General features: G+C 44.3%; 1 protein-coding gene across 1 annotated transcript in view; it reads left to right on the top strand.

Annotated features, from left to right (window-relative positions):
• The window catches only part of LOC126455851 (nuclear receptor subfamily 2 group E member 1), a 49727-nt gene extending 36417 nt beyond the window's left edge, over positions 1-13310 (top strand). Inside the window, exon 9 of the mRNA XM_050091612.1 lies at positions 13003-13310. Coding sequence (XP_049947569.1) covers positions 13003-13310 — 308 coding nt within the window. The remainder of the gene's footprint in view (positions 1-13002) is intronic.
• Positions 13311-19375: the final 6065 nt, after the last annotated feature.

Raw genomic sequence — 19375 nt, forward strand, 5'->3', positions numbered from 1 at the left:
ATCGATCGATTAAATCACTTGCACGGCAGGCAGACCTCTGGCGCGTCGTTCGAAGCAGATATCGTTAGGCGGGCAGTGCACACTGTAGCAGAGCGTGAGTGGGGCCCATTGTGTTTGCTGGCGGCGGGCACTTGTCTCAGGGGACCGTTACTCGCTACAGCCCGAGGCGGCTTGTTTCCTCGCTCTGAGAGCACACCAGCTCACCAGCTGCCTCCTCTGCGCCAGCGAGGGTCCTTACCGCCGCCCGACAAGCACCGCGCCCGGAGCTACTCCAGGAGGGCGCAAGTGGGACGTGACGCGATGCGGGCGACCATCTTACGAGCTCCCGCCTCACACCACCTCCGCGATTTTTACCTGCTCAACACACTAACACAGCCATGTGCCCAAACGGCGTCCTGCAAACTACGCCCTGTGAAATTTGCGCCTAGAAAATGTCGAGGAAAGCTGCATTAATTCTTCCTGTTCTAGCTCCACAACTTGCCCCCCCCCCCCCCCCCCCCAGATAGAACAGACTAGGGATACACAGGGTGGTCAGAAACAGTATGACAACAGCCTTGATTTTGCTAATAGTAATTCTTAAGAAAGAAATCTGATGCGTTGCGCCATTTCTGAGTTAATCAGGATTGAAGTTAGCCCGCCGAGCCGTTGCGCGCGAAAAATCGTCTGGCCTCCAGAGACGGTGTCGCCAAACTTGTTCTTCGTTTGGTTTCCTAAAACCGAACAAGAGAGCGGTGCAAAAATTGGTCATGGGATGGCACTAAGGATCGAACTCGAGCCAAACGCTGAGCAGTCTCGTGTGCTATCATCAACGCTAAGAGAATAACTGACACTGATTATTGTATCTGGAGAGCCGATTGAATTTGCGCGTGCAACGACCTGATTGTCTAACTTCGATGCTAATTAACTCGGAAACGGCTCAAAGCATCGATTATTTTTTTAACAGTTATTTGTACGCACAACGTACCCTAAAGCCGTCGGCACACGGACCGTGCATCCGAGCGTTGAGCGTGGCGAGTTTCTGACGTCATAGCGTGGAATAGCACGTTCGGAGTCTTTCCGAACGTGTAGAGCAATATCTGGCATGTCAGATATTCTGAGCGTGCTTCTGAGCGTTGACCAATGAGATTACACAACGCCACCTACGTCACACGCACGCCGTCTCTCTTCAGTACAGAATTGTGAGGCGCCATATTGGCATATGTATATATGCCGTTTATGAAGACCAGAAAATTGAGAATCACTGGAAAACCCGTTGTTAACTGTGTGATTCGTTCCACTAAAATAATGAGAAACATAATATTCGTGGCAAAAGAATTATTGTAACTTGCGTATTATGGGAGTAGGCTATTTGAAGGCAGAGTTACGCTGAAGATCCACCTGAAACGCATTGTTCTTGGTACAATTTGTTATAATTAAATTTAAATTAGTAACATACCTACGATTAAGGTTTTCAGCAAGGGGTAACATACTTTGATTAGAAGCAAGGGATGCGTTGTTGGCTTACGCCGCGCGGGATTGCCCGAGCGGTCTAAGCGCTGCAGTCATGGACTGTGCGGCTGGTCCCGGAGGAGGTTCGAGTCCTCCCTCGTTCATGGGTGTGTGTGTTTGTCCTTAGGATAATTTAGGTTAAGTAGTGTGTAAGCTTAGGGACTGATGACCTTAGCAGTTAAATCCCACAAGATTTCACACAGATTTTAGCCGGCACTGTAGCTCAGCGTGCTCGATCAGAGAGCCGGTTGAGCTCTGTAATAAAAAAACTGAGTGGAAGGATCAACAAACGAACTTGACCGGATGTCATGTGACGTCCGCAACGACCAAACACAACGATCAACAACTGAGTAGAATCACCGTCTTGTAGTGAGTTGTTTGTCGGGGCGGTGGTTCGCGTCTTGACACTTCCAAATTTTTTTCCCCTAACATTCGTGTTTTTATTAGGTTCTGATACTTTATTATTAGTTTAATATTACTATATACTATAATATTTGATGTTATGTAAATATAAGTTCACCTTTTTTTGAGGGGTGACTTTGTTCGATTGGCTTAATCTACTAGGCAGCTTATGCTACTTGTATAAAGATATTTTGATCCTTTTTCTTTTACGCTTCGTAATTCACATATTGCAAAGATTCTGCTACTGGGTAGGAACAGTGATCAAGTAAGACTCACCTTGGGGCTTTACTAAAATGTGGGAATGATGAAATAACAAACATTATTTATTATTCTTATGCGGAGTAGTATTCCAAGTTTGTACCGCACTGATTGTAATGGAACTTTCATAAGCCTGTGTCCTTATTGATTGGACATGGTACTTTCCTTTTCGTGGACGATGGAGGAAATGTGCGTTTTAATAGAGCTAACGTGGGAATTTTACGCGTGCCCGTTGAGTAAACAGTGTCATTTACGAACTAGAAACATCCCTCAACTGCCGCTGGAGTGCGTTGTGATCGCGTATACCACGTTGGGGCCCACGTACCGTATGCACAAGTCGCATCGTTCCCGAGCGTTCAGCAGCACGTTGAACTTGCCACGCTCAACGTTAACGTTCGACAGCACGATCCGTGTGCCGACGGCTTAAGGCCCCCATACAAGCTTTGCAGACTATTTCCTGCCAACACTGTGTAACGGACGATCAAAATGTTTTAATTCAAAGGCCATGCAGTCCACAATCAGTAAACCAATCAGGCAAAATAGCCGTGAGCGTTGAGGCAATCATCCCGCCAACACCTCACGCTGGAGATACCTGCTTGGTATGCTTGGCATGCCCTTCTGCACGAAGAAGACCGTAACTGCCTGCTAGACACCCTCGTCTAACAGGAATCGCCCACCCTTCAAGACCCTTTTTAAGGACCGAAGGCTTGATAATCGCATTGAGAGAGGTCAGGACTACCGGCCGGGTACTCGAATGTCTCCTACTCAAGTTTGCGTAACTTCTGTGTTACGACGTTCGCGATATGGGAAGTGCGTTATCCTACAGCAGCAGCATCCCTTATGCAGTTTTCTCGAACGTTTCGCCTTAATTGTGGGCAGAGCTGCGCATTAATGTTCGCCAGTGATGGAGACAGCAGGTTTCTTGAATGGATGAGGCTACGCTCCCACATTGCCGGCGTCTTCTGTCGAATCTTGACCAGCAGATGCTAGTCTTCATTCTCCGCTGAAGGTTTACTGGAGTCTGTCCTGCAGCAGAGCACGTTCGTCCTCCTTCGACGCATTTGGTAATAACTTCCCCTTAGTTCACGTTTCCGCACGAATACCGCGCCGGCCGGAGTGGCCTTGCGGTTCTAGGCGCTACAGTCTGGAGCCGAGCGACCGCTCCGGTCGCAGGTTCGAAACCTGCCTCGGGCATGGATGTGTGTGATGTCCTTAGGTTAGTTAGGTTTAATTAGTTCTAAGTTCTAGGCGACTGATGACCTCAGAAGTTAAGTCGCATAGCGCTCAGAGCCAACGAATGCCGCACTGATCCCTTACCTACATGTAGGTGCTTCTATACTCGCATGGGAGTTGCGCTACATTGCGTGTACGGTGCAGCAACACCCTCAAACGGGAACTTTTCGATCTGCCATTGAGCTCTTAGAAATTCGACGTCTCTTACTTTATCGTCCTCTTCTATGGCTGAGTCAGTCCGACATTCTTTTAAGCGAGCGTCATCCGGAACTCCACAATAACCCTCTTTTTAACTAAGCACCTTTCATTCTTTGGTCTTCAGCATTCCTTGGCAATAAGTTTTTTGAACAGTGCCAGATCACAGTCGCGTCAATTCCGGTTCTCTTTAAAATACACGAGTAACTTACATCATCGTGGCCATGGCTTACTCATTATTACTAAATTTTAATCTGAGCGTTTATCAGATGCTAGTTACGCCTTACAATCGAGTACGGACTATTTTATTTCGAAATCTGTATCTGACCAAGATGTAATCAGCTGCAACCTTCCTACGTCTCCAGGACTCTTACAAGTATATCTCCTCTTCCTCCCACTCCTCATTCGCCTGCAAGTATTGAACAGCTCAAATTTATTGCAGAACTCAGTTACTCTTCCTCCTTTCTCATCCCTAGTACCAAGCCCATATTCTCCCATATCTTTTTCTTCTTTTCCTTTCCCTACTACCGCCCGCGTTCCAATCCCCAACAATTACTAGATTACCATCTCCTTTTATACCTCTTTAATTACTCGTTTAATGTCGTCATATTTTCCATCCTGTTTGTTCTGCTTCCGACGTCGGTATATATACCTGAACTACCGTTGTTGGCGTTCATTTGCTGTCGAATCGGACGAGAACAACCCAGTCGCTAAACTGTTCACATTAAGTCGTTCTCAACCCTGCCGTCCTATTCATAACGAACCCTACTTCCGTTTTATCACTTTGTCCTGCTGCTGATATTACCCTGCATAGATCTAATCAAAAGCCCTTAACTTCCTTCCATTACATTTCAGTGACCCACACTATGTCCAGATTGACCCTTTGCATTTCCCTTTCTTGCTTTCCTAGATTCGCTACCACACTCCGCCCTTCGATTCATTGAATGTCACCCTTTCATCGGTTTTTCAATCTTTCTTCCATGTCTGCTGATGGAGATCGGAATGTTGGACTAATCGGAATCTTTTGCCAATTGAGACATGATCACGAAAGTTTTCCAGTTGCAGGACACATGTCCTGTAGACGCACATCGGGTGTCTGTGCTACAGTGATTTCTACTGTCTTTTGCATCCGCATGCCGTTGAACGTTGCTGATTCCTCCGCCTTGTACTGGAAGTTTCCAACCTCAGTCAGTTTTGTTGGCTACTAACTAGCTGGATAGCTGGCATTGCCCGGTTATTCATTCACTACGATTTTAAATCAGGTAGGAAAGGGAATTAAATCTATCTACTGTGCAAAAACATAGTTACTTTATTTGCATATTTTTGTAAAGAATAAATATAGTAAGCAAATTATAAAGTAACATAAATTACAGATTCAACTTGGTACGGCACATCTTGATTTACTGTCATTCTTACAAGGGAACCTCCCCATTGCACCCCCCTCAGATTTAGTTGTAAGTTGGCACAGTGGATAGACCTTAAAAAACTGAACACAGATCAATCGAGAAAACAGGAAGAAGTTGTGTGGAACTATGAAAAAAATTAGTAAAATATACAAACTGAGTAGTCCATCGACAAGATAGGCAACATCAAGGCTAATGTGAGCTCAGGAGAGCCGTGGTCTCGTGGTTAGCGTGAGCAGCTGCGGCACGAGAGGTACTGGGTTCAAATCTTCCCTCGAGTTAAAGTTTACTTTTTTTTATTTTCGCAAAGCTATGATCTGTCCGTTCGTTCATTGACGTCTCTGTTCACTGTAATTAGTTTAGCGTCTGGTTTTTGCGACCGCACCGCAAAACCGTGCGATTAGTAGACGAAAGGACGTGCCTCTCCAATGGGAACCGAAAACATTTCATCGCAAGGTCATAGGTCAACCGATTCCTCCACAGGAAAACACGTCTGATGTATTCTATTCGACACTGGTGACGGCATGTGCGTCACGTGACAGGAATATGTTGTCGACCCACCTTACTTGTACACTTAGCAAATGGGTAAAAAGATTCTTCTACCTTTCCCGATTTAGGTTTTCTTGTGGACGTGATAATCAATCCCAAAAAAAGTGATCGCATCGTACGGACGGATAATGATTGTCTGAAAATAAAAAATTAAATTTTTCACTCGAGGGAAGACTTGAACCAAGGACTTCTCATTCGGCAGCTGCTCACGCTAAACACGGGACCACCGCGCTCATGAACGCAGGTTGGCCTTGGTATTGCCTGTCCAGTGCATGGACTACTCAGTTTCTATATTTTGCTTTTTTTTCATAGTTCCACACAACTTCTTCCTGTTTTCTCGATTGATCTGTATTTAGTTTTTCAAGACCTGTCCACTGTGCCAACTTATAACTAAATCTGAGGGGGGTGTGATGGGGAGGTTCCCTCGTTAGCAGAGAGAAATATTCAGACTTCGTGTGTATCCGAAGGAAGTAGTGCAGAACCGTTACTTTTCACAAGATACACACACATGTAAAAGATCTAAAGGACAACGTAGGATGTTCCGTGATGCCATCTGAAGATGATGGTTCTACGCAAACAGAAATCGCAACGGTAGAAAACCCCAGCGAAGTGAAGGAGATGCACCCAAAGATCGACACTTGGTGCAGGGACTGGCAGTTATCCTTCAGCATAAGCAAATATAATGTACTGCGCAACAACAGCTGCAAGCAGACACAACCATTCAGTTTATGGGAGCATGCTTGTGGAGCAATTTGAAATGACACGATCACAAAATCGATCCAGGTAAGGGAGATGCCAGACTGATAATGTTTGTATGAACCCTCAGGCGTTTTAATCCGCCCATGAAATAGCTTGTGAAACCATCTTTCCAGCGATACCTGAATATCGCTCGTCAGTATGGATTCCATACCAGAAGGGAATGGCAGCGGAAATAAACAGCAGCGTGTTTTCTTACAGAATCGTTTAGTAAGCACGAAAGTGTCATGGAGATGGTCATACAGTTCCAGTTGTTGACGCTACAAGAGACATCAACAATAACAGTGTGGTTTACTACTCAAATCCCGGTAGTAAGCGCTCCTAGAAGAGTCAAGCAATATATTGCCTCTTCCTACATACGTCTCACGTAAAGGTAAAATCAGAGATATTTGAGCTGGCACGGAGGGCACTAACAATCTTTCTTTCAGTGGACAGTTCGCGACTGAAACAAGATACCGGAAACTGGGAGTGCTACACAAAGTACATCCCACCCCACACACTAAGATTGTTTGCGGAGTTCCTATGTGCATGTAAATGTAATGTCTGGAAAATTATACAATTGGTAATGGACACTCCCTAGCATTCTGTGGGAGTGGGGCGGGAATGTGAAGGAAGCTGAATATAAAAATAGTCGAACACTCACTACATTACCGTAAAATTCACAATTTTCATCATTTTTCGGTGACAATCACGAAGACGTTTAACTCGTAGGGGATGGAATGACAGTGTAAAGGGCGTAAGTCTGTAACCGTTGGGGTCCTGTACTCAAACGTTTGGATCAGCTGGCATCACAACTTTCATCAGTTGGCCCTGGAATACCGGATATTATAGATACGGCATTAATATTCGTCGTTTTGGAATTTTTACGTCAGAACCTTCCCACCTCCATCCCGCTACAGCCCCGAGCGCGGAATGTCATTCCAGTTATCAGCAATCACCTTAACGACTCCAGAATTCATGAGGATTGATTCCGTGCAAATAATTCCATCCGAATAATTATGCTCCACGACCGTGATGTAATCGAGGACAGGAAGGTGGTCAGCATTGGTAGTATCAGCTGTGTTTCATTACAGATCTAGATTTCAGCTAACAGAGCAGCTATCATCAGTGCTTTATACGAACTACCATTGTCACCCCCACCATAAATTGTTGTTCCACCATGTTTTACGATGGTTGTTTCAACACATTGGCATCTAGTTTCCTATACAATAAAAAATATTTGACTAACATTGGTTTTTCATCTGTTAATTTTGTAGCCTCTAGCTGAAATTCTCCATTATTTTTGGTCGTGTACGCAAACGCATTTTCACTCCAACAAAAATAAACAGAAGTAGCACACGAAATATATGGAACCGAAGACTATAAGTTTTCCAGTCTAGCACCATATAGGAAGGACGTGTCACTACTATGAAAATCGATAAACTTTTGATGGACGATTAATTCATTCCGTCCACTTACCGTGGAGGATATCTGCTGCAGAAAGCCCACTGAGATAGCTGGCACCTTGAACTATGTCGTATTTAGGTCCGTTAAGTACTGCCCAAGGACAATATCTGCCAAAGAAAGACACATCAGCGTGAACTGATCAAGGATTAGAAACCATGCACGGTAAACTTCATCACCATTCACTCCGTTCTCTTCTTCCAGTATTTACAACAGTATGCTCTTGATGAACGCCCACCAGTGTAAACAGCTGCGAGCAGAGACATCTGCCACCTTAAATTGTGTTAGCAGTCAATCAGTTGGTTGAACCCCGTGCTTCCCGAGGACGACATCTCCTGAATGAACCACTAGGGTGAACAGAGAGAGTGACACGGCTGGAACTGCATATCAACTCAGTCATTCTTCGCTTTCAGTGCCCAAGTGTTGTGACAGGTTGTCACAAATGAACTGACTTCTCAGCAGGTGATAAATGATATGATTACTGCACACGCAAAATGTAAGAATTGCAATGTATTTACAGTCAACATTATCTTTTGTTATACAACTTCTTTGTTGTGACAGTGGGTCAAAGCACTTCTGGCGAAAAAGACTGTCCTAGGGAATACACGTCGAAACACTGTTCAATAGACACTCTATCTTGTAGCACTGTTCAAAGTTCACTGACATATGCAAGGACTTGCAGATCAACCTGAAGAGTCTAACTGATTGTCTGTAACTCTGTTGTCGCCGCACACGGTACTCTTCTCGCTGTTGGATGTGGACTAGGCCGTGACTAGATGTTACGTAGCCTGGGGCAGAACCGACATCTCGTGTCTGTGTGTCTCGGACAAATTCTCGACAGGCCGCCAACGGAGACGCAGACAACTTCTGTGGGCGTGTGTTACTACACTCCTGGAAATTGAAATAAGAACACCGTGAATTCATTGTCCCAGGAAGGGGAAAATTTATTGACACATACCTGGGGTCAGATACATCACATGATCACACTGACAGAACCACAGGCACATAGACACAGGCAACAGAGCATGCACAATGTCGGCACTAGTACAGTGTATATCCACCTTTCGCAGCAATGCAGGCTGCTATTCTCCCATGGAGACGATCGTAGAGATGCTGGATGTAGTCCTGTGGAACGGCTTGCCATGCCATTTCCACCTGGCGCCTCAGTTGGACCAGCGTTCGTGCTGGACGTGCAGACCGCGTGAGACGACGCTTCATCCAGTCCCAAACATGCTCAATGGGGGACAGATCCGGAGATCTTGCTGGCCAGGGTAGTTGACTTACACCTTCTAGAGCACGTTGGGTGGCACGGGATACATGCGGACGTGCATTGTCCTGTTGGAACAGCAAGTTCCCTTGCCGGTCTAGGAATGGTAGAACGATGGGTTCGATGACGGTTTGGATGTACCGTGCACTATTCAGTGTCCCCTCGACGATCACCAGTGGTGTACGGCCAGTGTAGGAGATCGCTCCCCACACCATGATGCCGGGTGTTGGCCCTGTGTGCTTCGGTCGTATGCAATCCTGATTGTGGCGCTCACCTGCACGGCGCCAAACACGCATACGACCATCATTGGCACCAAGGCAGAAGCGACTCTCATCGCTGAAGACGACACGTCTCCATTCGTCCCTCCATTCACGCCTGTCGCGACACCACTGTAGGCGGGCTGCACGATGTTGGGGCGTGAGCGGAAGACGGCCTAACGGTGTGCGGGACCGTAGCCCAGCTTCATGGAGATGGTTGCGAATGGTCCTCGCCGATACCCCAGGAGCAACAGTGTCCCTAATTTGCTGGGAAGTGGCGGTGCGGTCCCCTACGGCACTGCGTAGGATCCTACGGTCTTGGCGTGCATCCGTGCGTCGCTGCGGTCCGGTCCCAGGTCGACGGGCACGTGCACCTACCGCCGACCACTGGCGACAACATCGATGTACTGTGGAGACCTCACGCCCCACGTGTTGAGCAATTCGGCGGTACGTCCACCCGGCCTCCCGCATGCCCACTATACGCCCTCGCTCAAAGTCCGTCAACTGCACATACGGTTCACGTCCACGCTGTCGCGGCATGCTACCAGTGTTAAAGACTGCGATGGAGCTCCGTATGCCACGGCAAACTGGCTGACACTGACGGCGGCGGTGCACAAATGCTGCGCAGCTAGCGCCATTCGACGGCCAACACCGCGGTTCCTGGTGTGTCCGCTGTGCCGTGCGTGTGATCATTGCTTGTACAGCCCTCTCGCAGTGTCCGGAGCAAGTATGGTGGGTCTGACACACCGGTGTCAATGTGTTCTTTTTTCCATTTCCAGGAGTGTATTTCCGTCGCATTGGTGTGGGCAGCGATTCTCCGAGAGCAAGGACCATCTTCACGGTGTCGACAGTACTCGCCAGTGCTACGTCTATTCACTACACAACACAAAGGACGATATCTCATGAACGAAGTGTGTACCGCTTTAGGGTGTGATCCCTGGCACATTACACTAAATCATCATTCAGTCAATTCCCGAAAGAAGTCCCATCCGAGAGAGATACATGCCACTTAAAGCTACCTCACCACCCAGTCCTTTCTCCGATTCCAGTGCTTTCCAAGGATGGTACTATAACACCCCATGCTTCCCGGGATTTGCGAAATTACAAGTTGACAATGACCGTGAATTATGAATTTTGACCCGCGTCGGGATAAGGCACTCGAATCCGAAGTAAATAATGATTATTCCGCGGGAAACAGGAGACGTTATAACTTGATCGTTATTGAATGAGTAATTTCATTCAATAACGATCGGTAAATGAAATAATGGAAATAATTTGGAAATAAATTTTGCCAGTGGAAATTTTGCCGAAAGAAATGATTAAGTTGTAAAAGCAATTAAAAAATCGGTCGCCAGCTCAACAGATGAGCGACAGTACTGTTAAATACGTGAATAATTGTGTCAAAAATAAAGTTTACCTGTTTGTAGCGTAGCAGGTGGACTGGGAACTTTTACGTAAGTACTGTGTCAGGCTCAGTAGTCATATAAATCAATGTCATAACAATCTAACTACACTTATTTTGTTCATAATTTGTCAGCTAAGTGCAATGCTGACAACACAGATAATTATCTATCGAGATTTTGAATAATGGACTGTCATTCTGTCTTTAAAATTAGGTACTTTGCACAGTTTAATCTGCTGATAATGAAATATATTGCCAATAATTGATTAACTATGTTTTGAATGATAATAAGTCATTAATTGGGGGATTGTCAGGTGGAATAAGCTTTATAGTTTCATGAAATATCCTTCAATTAACTTCAGCTGAATATGCATTGAAATAAATCTTAATAATCAGATTTATTACTTCAGTCTATTATCAAGTTACTACGGTTGGCGTAAGCTTATTAAGTGCAACAATTACCTACGATAACCAGTCTGAAATTTACTCTTCACCGTCTATGCAAATAATTTGATAATTAACATATTTTCTCTTGATAATGGCGTGACACACTCGGTTCAATAGGGTAAGGATTGGAAGGAACCTACTTGGTGTTATTGTCGGGTGGAATGTAACTGCGACACTTCGATTGTAGTGCTTGTTATTCATTGTTCAAGTTCAGAGAAAAGCACTGTCACTGGCAAGTCTTCTACAGTTTTATCCTACGAAAATTACGTAGATCTTACTTCCCTCGTTGTCGGTGGATCGACGGAAGTCCACGGCAGTGACACAATGTGGCATCGAGCTTTTACTGTTGCGACTTGGGCCCACAGTGAGCTTCACATTTAAGTCCTCGTTTCTTCAGCACTATGCCCATTAATTCATAATAACTTGCCCGGCCGTGCTTCCAGATATGCCGACCATTGCTTTCCCGTCGTACTTAGATCCACACACTAGCCGTTAGATGTAACACAGCTAGGACTAGCAGCACTCGACTGTACGTCTTACTCCAGTCACGGCGTCACTGCTACTACTACCCGCTGGCGCGCTCCCGCGCCCAGAAGCATGATAAAACAATCTCTCTGGTTTCAACGTTAACTAAATATGCCCTGACTTGCCAGTGTTAAATATTACATAATTTAAACATAGTATTTACAATACAGGGTTATTACAAATGATTGAAGCGATTTCACAGCTCTACAATAACTTTATTATTTGAGATATTTTCACAATGCTTTGCACACACATACAAAAACTCAAAAAGTTTTTTTAGGCATTCACAAATGTTCGATATGTGCCTCTTTAGTGATTCGGCAGACATCAAGCCGATAATCAAGTTCCTCCCACACTCGGCGCAGCATGTCCCCATCAATGAGTTCGAAAGCATCGTTGATGCGAGCTCGCAGTTCTGGCACGTTTCTTGGTAGAGGAGGTTTAAACACTGAATCTTTCACATAACCCCACAGAAAGAAATCGCATGGGGTTAAGTCGGGAGAGCATGGAGGCCACGACATGAATTGCTGATCATGATCTCCACCACGACCGATCCATCGGTTTTCCAATCTCCTGTTTAAGAAATGCCGAACATCATGATGGAAGTGCGGTGGAGCACCATCCTGTTGAAAGATGAAAATAGCTCCCTGCTTGCTTTATTCGTCGACTTCCGCGGGCTACGCGTGAAACTTGCCCGCACGCGTTCAACCGTTTCTTCGTTCACTGCAGGCCGACCCGTTGATTTCCCCTTACAGAGGCATCCAGAAGCTTTAAACTGCGCATACCATCGCCGAATGGAGTTAGCAGTTGGTGGATCTTTGTTGAACTTCGTCCTGAAGTGTCGTTGCACTGTTATGACTGACTGATGTGAGTGCATTTCAAGCACGACATACGCTTTCTCGGCTCCTGTCGCCATTTTGTCTCACTGCGCTCTCGAGCGCTCTGGCGGCAGAAACCTGAAGTGCGGCTTCAGCCGAACAAAACTTTATGAGTTTTTCTACGTATCTGTAGTGTGTCGTGACCATATGTCAATGAATGGAGCAACAGTGAATTTATGAAATCGCTTCAATCATTTGTAATAGCCCTGTACATTTTTACACTAGACAATACATCGTATTCAAACAGTTTCATGTGTTAAGTAAGCGAAAAAACTCATAGCAAGGACTGAGTTGTAGCGTCACAATACCCCCTCAATAAAAGTCCACCGCGGTGACCAGTTTTAGGTTCAGAGACTTTAGGGTCAGAAGATGCAATCTTTCAATTCGTTCTGCGATGCCCATCTACGACACCGCTATGCCCTTGTCAGTTTAGACATAAGCCACCAGTAGTCGATTGTGAGAGAGTGTAACCAGTCGTCCGCCCGCGTGTGTGTTGCAGTGCTGGAGACCCCGGGCCGGCGGCTGGAGGCTCCAGAGGCGGTGTGCGCGCAGCAGGAGGCGCAGCAGCGCGCGCTGGGCCGCTACACCGCCCTCGCCAGGCCTCAGCAGCCCTTCCGGCTGGGGAAGCTACTGCTGCTGCTACCCGCCGTCCGCCAGGTGGCGCCAGACACCATCGAGGAGCTTTTCTTCCGCTCCACCATCGGCAACATCCCCATCCACCGCATCATCTGCGACATGTACCGCACCGGCGCCGGCGCCGACCCCGCCGTCCCACACACTCTGCCCGCAGCCTCTCCGGAGCTCTGACGTCAGCCGCCGCAGTGGGGAAGCCCGTACCACCCGCAGCGACGCCACCACGGCGCTAGAGGCTAGCATCTCGCCTCCGTCCCAAGACTGTAAATGTATCGGTCGTGCTGACCACAACGATACTACAAGACCTGCTTCGTTGCTAAACAGTTGACCCAGGTGCACGTTACGACCGCTACTCGGTATCACGTGTGTGGAAACTTTCCTCATGCGGCCATCAAACTACTGATGTTACGCGGATATGCACTGCAATCGAAGCTCCAAGAAAGTATAGCCGAACAATATATTTCTCAAGATAGTTCCTTCCAAGAACGACTTAATGAAAAAATTTTGTCTCTACATCTTACACTACTACAAAGAAAAACTCATACCGTCCGATTAACGCTCTCCTTTAGATAGAGTGAGGCGCGTAAATTGATCGCATCAAGTAAATTTTGACTCGTTAAATTTGACGACGACATGTCATTTGGACAGGTCGGATATTGTGAAACATTTCAACTTGCCGTAAAGCCGATGTCATGGTTGTGTGAAATACATGAATTGTAATTTACAATCAAATGGCGACAAATTTCTTTCAGAAAATGCTCTTTAAAGATTGCGATTTCTCTCCGCCCAGAGCGGCGTAAAACCAGTCCGTTTGTTATGTCCTGCATGTTTCGTCCGTTGTGCATCATCTGGCTTCCAAGGTAGTGGAAATCCTTAACTTTGTCTGGTTTGTGGTCCCAAGTTTTGATCTTAGGTTGGTCGCTAATCTCATTTTCGCTACTCGCCGCAGCTTTCGTCTTTCTTCGATTTACTCTCAATCTTTATTCTGTACTCGTAAGACTGTTCGTTCCAGTCCCTGTAATTATTCTTCACTTTCACTGATGATAGCTATGTCATTAACGAATGTTATCATTGATATCCTTTCAGCTTGAATTTAAGTCCCACACTGGAAGCTAATTTTGTTTGTGTCATTGCTTCTTCGATGTATCGAACAATAGGAGTGAAAGACACTACTCCTGTCTTACATCCTTTTTAATGTGACCACTTCGTTCTTGGTCTTCCTTTATTATAACTCTCTCTTGGTTCTTGCAACTTTACGCTGTAAAATTGTAGTCAGTTCCTAAAATGGCCTTCAGACTCAAAACCAAACGCCAAAGAAAAAGAAAAATACCCGTTCAACCTCCCAGACTTAATTTCCTTGTGATTTTCCTAAATCGCTTCAGACGAACTCTAGAGTGGTCCCTTTGAAAGATCACGGTCGGTTTCTACGTTTGTATCTATATGACTACTTTGCATTTCCCACTTCAGTGCCTGGCACAGGATTCACCGAAACATACACTTCTGAAAGAACAGACACCATATCCATATAAGTATATAGTTCTGGCAATACCGGCCATGATCTTCTTCTTCTGTGCGGATGCACACATATTCCCCGAACTCTTACAGGACTTGGAAGAATGTCTTCCACGAGTAATGAGTGTGTTGGGGTGGGACACTACGAATGTACTGTGTGGACATACAAGGTGAGAATGTGGGTCTCACTGGAGGCGTGCGCAAGATAGTCCCTGCAGTAGCACTATCCTCTGTGCCATCGGTGGCTCAGATGGATAGAGCGTCTGCCATGCAAGTAGGAGATCCAGGGTTCGAGTCCTGGTCGGGGCACACATTGTCACCTGTCTCCGTTGATATATATCAACGCCCGTCAACAGCTGCAGGTATTAACATAATTCTAATTTCACCGAAACGTGTATCATTCTATTTCTCTACCGCTCCACTCTCAAACATCATGCGGAGAAATCGAACACTTCAGTATTTGTGTGCGAGCTCTGATTACTCTTACTACGACGATGATTTCTCCCCGTTTATGTGGGCATCAACAAAATATTTTGGCATCCGAAGGAGAAAATTCGAGATTGAAATTTCGTGAAAAAATTTCATTGCAACGAAAAACGCCTTTGTTTTAACTATTGGCCGTCCATATCAGTGACATTTTCTACATCTACATCTACATCCACATGTATACAGATATTCCGGAAGGCACCGTCCGATGCGTGGCGGAGGATACATTTTACCACTACTTGTCATTCTCTTCCTGTTTCACTCGAAAATAGAGCGGGGGAAAAACAACTGTCTGTACGCCTCCGTATGAATCCTAATTTCTCATATCTTATCTTCGTGTGTTGGCGGCAGTCAGTTTCATAAGCCGGTTCTCCAAATTTTCTCAATAGCGTTTCCCGAAAAGAACATCGCCTTCCCTCCTGGGATTCCCATTTTAGTTCCAGAAGCATCTCCGTAACATTTGTGTGTAGTTCGAACTCACTGATAACAACTCTAGCAGCCCGCCTCTGAATTGCTTCGAGGTCTCCCTTCAATCCGACCTGGTACGGATCCCGAACACTCAACTAGAACTCACGAATAGGTCGCACCAGCGTCCTATTTGCAGTCTCCTTTACAGATGGACTACACTTTCTTTAAATTCTGCCAATAAACCGAAGTTGACCGTTTTTTTCCCTGTAAAAGTTTTCACATGCTCGTTCCACTTCTTATCGCTTTGCAACGTTACGGCCAGATATTTAACCGACTTGACTGTGTCAAGCAGGATACTGGTAATACCTTATCCGAACGTTACAGGTTTTTTCTTCCTACTCATCCGCATTAACTTATATTTTTCCGCATTTAGAGCTAGCTGCCATTCACCACACCAACCGGATATTTTTTCTAAGTCGTCTTGTTCAAATATGTGTGAAATCTTATGGGACTTAAGTGCTAAGGTCATCAGTCCCTAAGCTTACACACTACTTAACCTAAAATATCCTACCGACAAACACACAAACCCATGCCCGAGGGAGGAGTTGAACCTCCACCGGGACCAGCCGGGTCGCCTTGTATCTTCGTACAGTCACTCAACTTTGACACCTTACCCTACACCACAGCATCATCAGCAAATGACCGCAGATTGCTGCCAACCCTGTCTGCTAATTATTCCATATGCTCGTACCTTCGTTAACAGCCTGTAATGGGGCATCGTGTCAAATGTTTTCCGAAATCTAGAAATATGAAATCTACCTGTTGCCATTCATCCATAGTTTTAGTGTATCACGTGAGAAAAGGACAAGCTGAGTTGTGCACGAGCGATGTTTTTTAAAACCATGCTGATTCGTGGACATAAACTTCTTAGTCTCGAAAGAGTTTATTATATTCAAAATGAAAATATGTTCAAAGATTCTGCAGCAAACAGAAGTTAGGAATATTGGTCTGTAATTTTGCGGGTCCGTTTTTTTACCTTTGTTGTGTACTGGAGTCACCTGCGCTTCTTTTCCCATGGCTTGGGACTTTATGTTGGGCGAGAGATTCACAATAAATGCAAGCTAGGTAAGGGTCAGTGCCGTAGAATACTCTTTGTAAAATCGAACTGGGACCTGGTGATTTATTTGTTTTCAAATCTTTTCTTCCCTATATCGCGATAACACAAAACGTACTGCACTTCTTTGCACTTCTTTGATGTCCTCCGTCAGTCCTATATGGTAGAGGATCACATAACGCACGTCAATATTCTAGGTCTGTTGCATCGTCTAGGTGTTCTGCCAATAAAAGGCAGGCTTTGGTTCGCCTTCCCTACATCATCATCTACATCATCGTTGTAGATGTTATGTTATGTTATGTTGTAACTGTTATCCTTAGGTATTTGGTTGAATTGACAGCCGTTAGAATTGTGTGATTTATCGTGTAACCGAAATTTAATGGTCTCTTTGTAGTACTCGCGTGGATGTCTTTTCATTATTTAAGGTCAACTGTCACTTTTCCCAACATACAGATATTTTCTCTGAATCGCTTCCTTCCCTCTTCGACCACGTACTAACCTTGCAGTGAATAACAATAACAATAATAAAAATAATAATTTTAATACTGCTGTCTGTACCTCAATGATAAATGAAGCTGCGAAAGCGTTTCTAGACTTCCTCGTTAGTATTCGTACCGACAGAAATAAATTAGAAAATATTTCAAACGAGTCAAGAATCATTTGAGGCGAAAAATTTAGGCCACTCAAACTTGTATGTGCAAGCTAATGGAGAGATGAAATGGTGCTAAATTTAATTTTGAAGTTCAGTTCCACGATTGAGCCGTCACTTTTTTCGTTGCTACGTCACGTTTACCATTGAAAAATAGGCCATAGAGAATTCTGTTGCCTTATGTTTGATATTAGTAGTATCAGTTATTTCTACCGCTAACAATAAGTAGTAAAGGGCGGATTTGACTTAAGTTAAAGTGAAAAAGATTCACATTTTCGCGCAGTTAAGAGTAGCAGGTGATCTTAAAACGCCCAAGTGTTCCTCCATCCAGAATTACACTTTCGTTTTGTCAGCATCAGTGGAGTGTACACCGATAGTTCGCTTTGATCTCCTGCGTAGTATCCCATGTTCTGAGAAAAGTTTGCGAGTTAGTAGAATTGAATAACATATTCGCTTTCGTTCCTCCTTCACACATGAAATGAATGTTGCCAAAATGATCATGTCGCCTTCAAAAGTTTCTTAATGCAGTATTTGTAATAATGAATTTCTACAAAGATCTGCTATTCATACACGTAGCTCGCTAAGAACTCCTTCAACCTCAGAACCGATAGGAATAGAAATATTATATTTTGTGTAATTATGTATATTACTGTATTTGAACGTAATGTGTCAGCACAAATAAGAAGCCACTATATTTTTTGTAAGTTATTGTGCACCGCAGTTTTGTGTGATAAATGCAATGTGCCTTCTTATATACAATATGCACTATCTACAGATTTTAATGTTTAGTATCACTGATGTAAGAAAATACTATATTTGGCACATATACACACATAAATATATATTTTATATGGATCTCTATTTTGTAAATAATATTACGTAACTTTTTAAATAAAGTATTGATACTTTTTTCTACGTTAATCTGTGGAAACAACTTTCTTTCCCCAAATAAACCTAAAGTAGTTTTGGTGAGGTAGCAAATTCTTGAGTACTTTAAGAAGGGACTTGCCTTTATAAAATTTGAAAAATCAACTAGCCTAAACAGAACAGTCATACTGTAGGCAATACCAACTGATGTTCTTTAAACACAGAAGGAAAGGTAATCTCCTGCGTTCAGGGATCACATCATGACTAAAATACTAGTAAGTGATTACGTAATTTATGAGAGATGTCAAGAGGTAAAACTGACAGCATTTTACAGCCCTGAAACGAAATGTATCAATAATTCCATTTATAACCTACTTTGCCTCGGATTGTTTCATTGATATTATCGCGAGTAATACATCAGTATGTCCAGAATTGATGCTGATTTTTATCATTTTTCTTAGGATTCATTTGTTTTGCTCTGTGAGTAATGTCACATGAATGTCTGGAATGAACTATGCGTACAATGTACTGAATAAATTAGTAATTAGGTAAGCTGTCACCAACAACACAGATCCTTATTAAACATGCTCGTTTTGCAGGTAAGGAATGCCCTTATCTACCTCTCACCTGAGAACTTGTCCAGCCTGCCAGTTACAGGTGGAGCTCAAATTCAACGCGAAATGTGAACCAGAATCATGAGAAATTAAGTCGGATAGTAATTACGGGACAAGTACGAAGGGAGATTAAAATGGAACGATATCGTGAATTAGTTTTATTAACTTAGTGGGACTAGAATGTCGAAGTGAAAATAGTATTGTACTGGCCACTCTAAATCAACAAAAATCATCTAGATGAACCATCCAAGTAAGGTATGTCTTAATTAACGAATTGGTGAGATATAGGACAGACAAAGGTGTATGTTAGTCACGGAAATATAAGGTATTTCCAAAGTCACTTAAATTTTCCCCTTGAACTTGTTATGGATGATTAAAAACATGAGCATACTTTGAGACACGTCTTGATGCAAATTTACTAAATTCCAGTGTTATGTCCCTGCAGATGAAGGGCCTAAGCACTTTGCAGTGTAGCCCGAAACACTCTCGCTAACGTAAGTAGTGTTATTTGTTCCACATATGGAAAACTGCGCTTTTTCAGTTGTTGAAAATTTATTTATTTTCACTCGATACACCTCGGACTCGATAA

This window comes from Schistocerca serialis, chromosome 2 (assembly GCF_023864345.2).
Source record: "Schistocerca serialis cubense isolate TAMUIC-IGC-003099 chromosome 2, iqSchSeri2.2, whole genome shotgun sequence".
Taxonomy (NCBI): Eukaryota; Metazoa; Arthropoda; class Insecta; order Orthoptera; family Acrididae; genus Schistocerca; species Schistocerca serialis.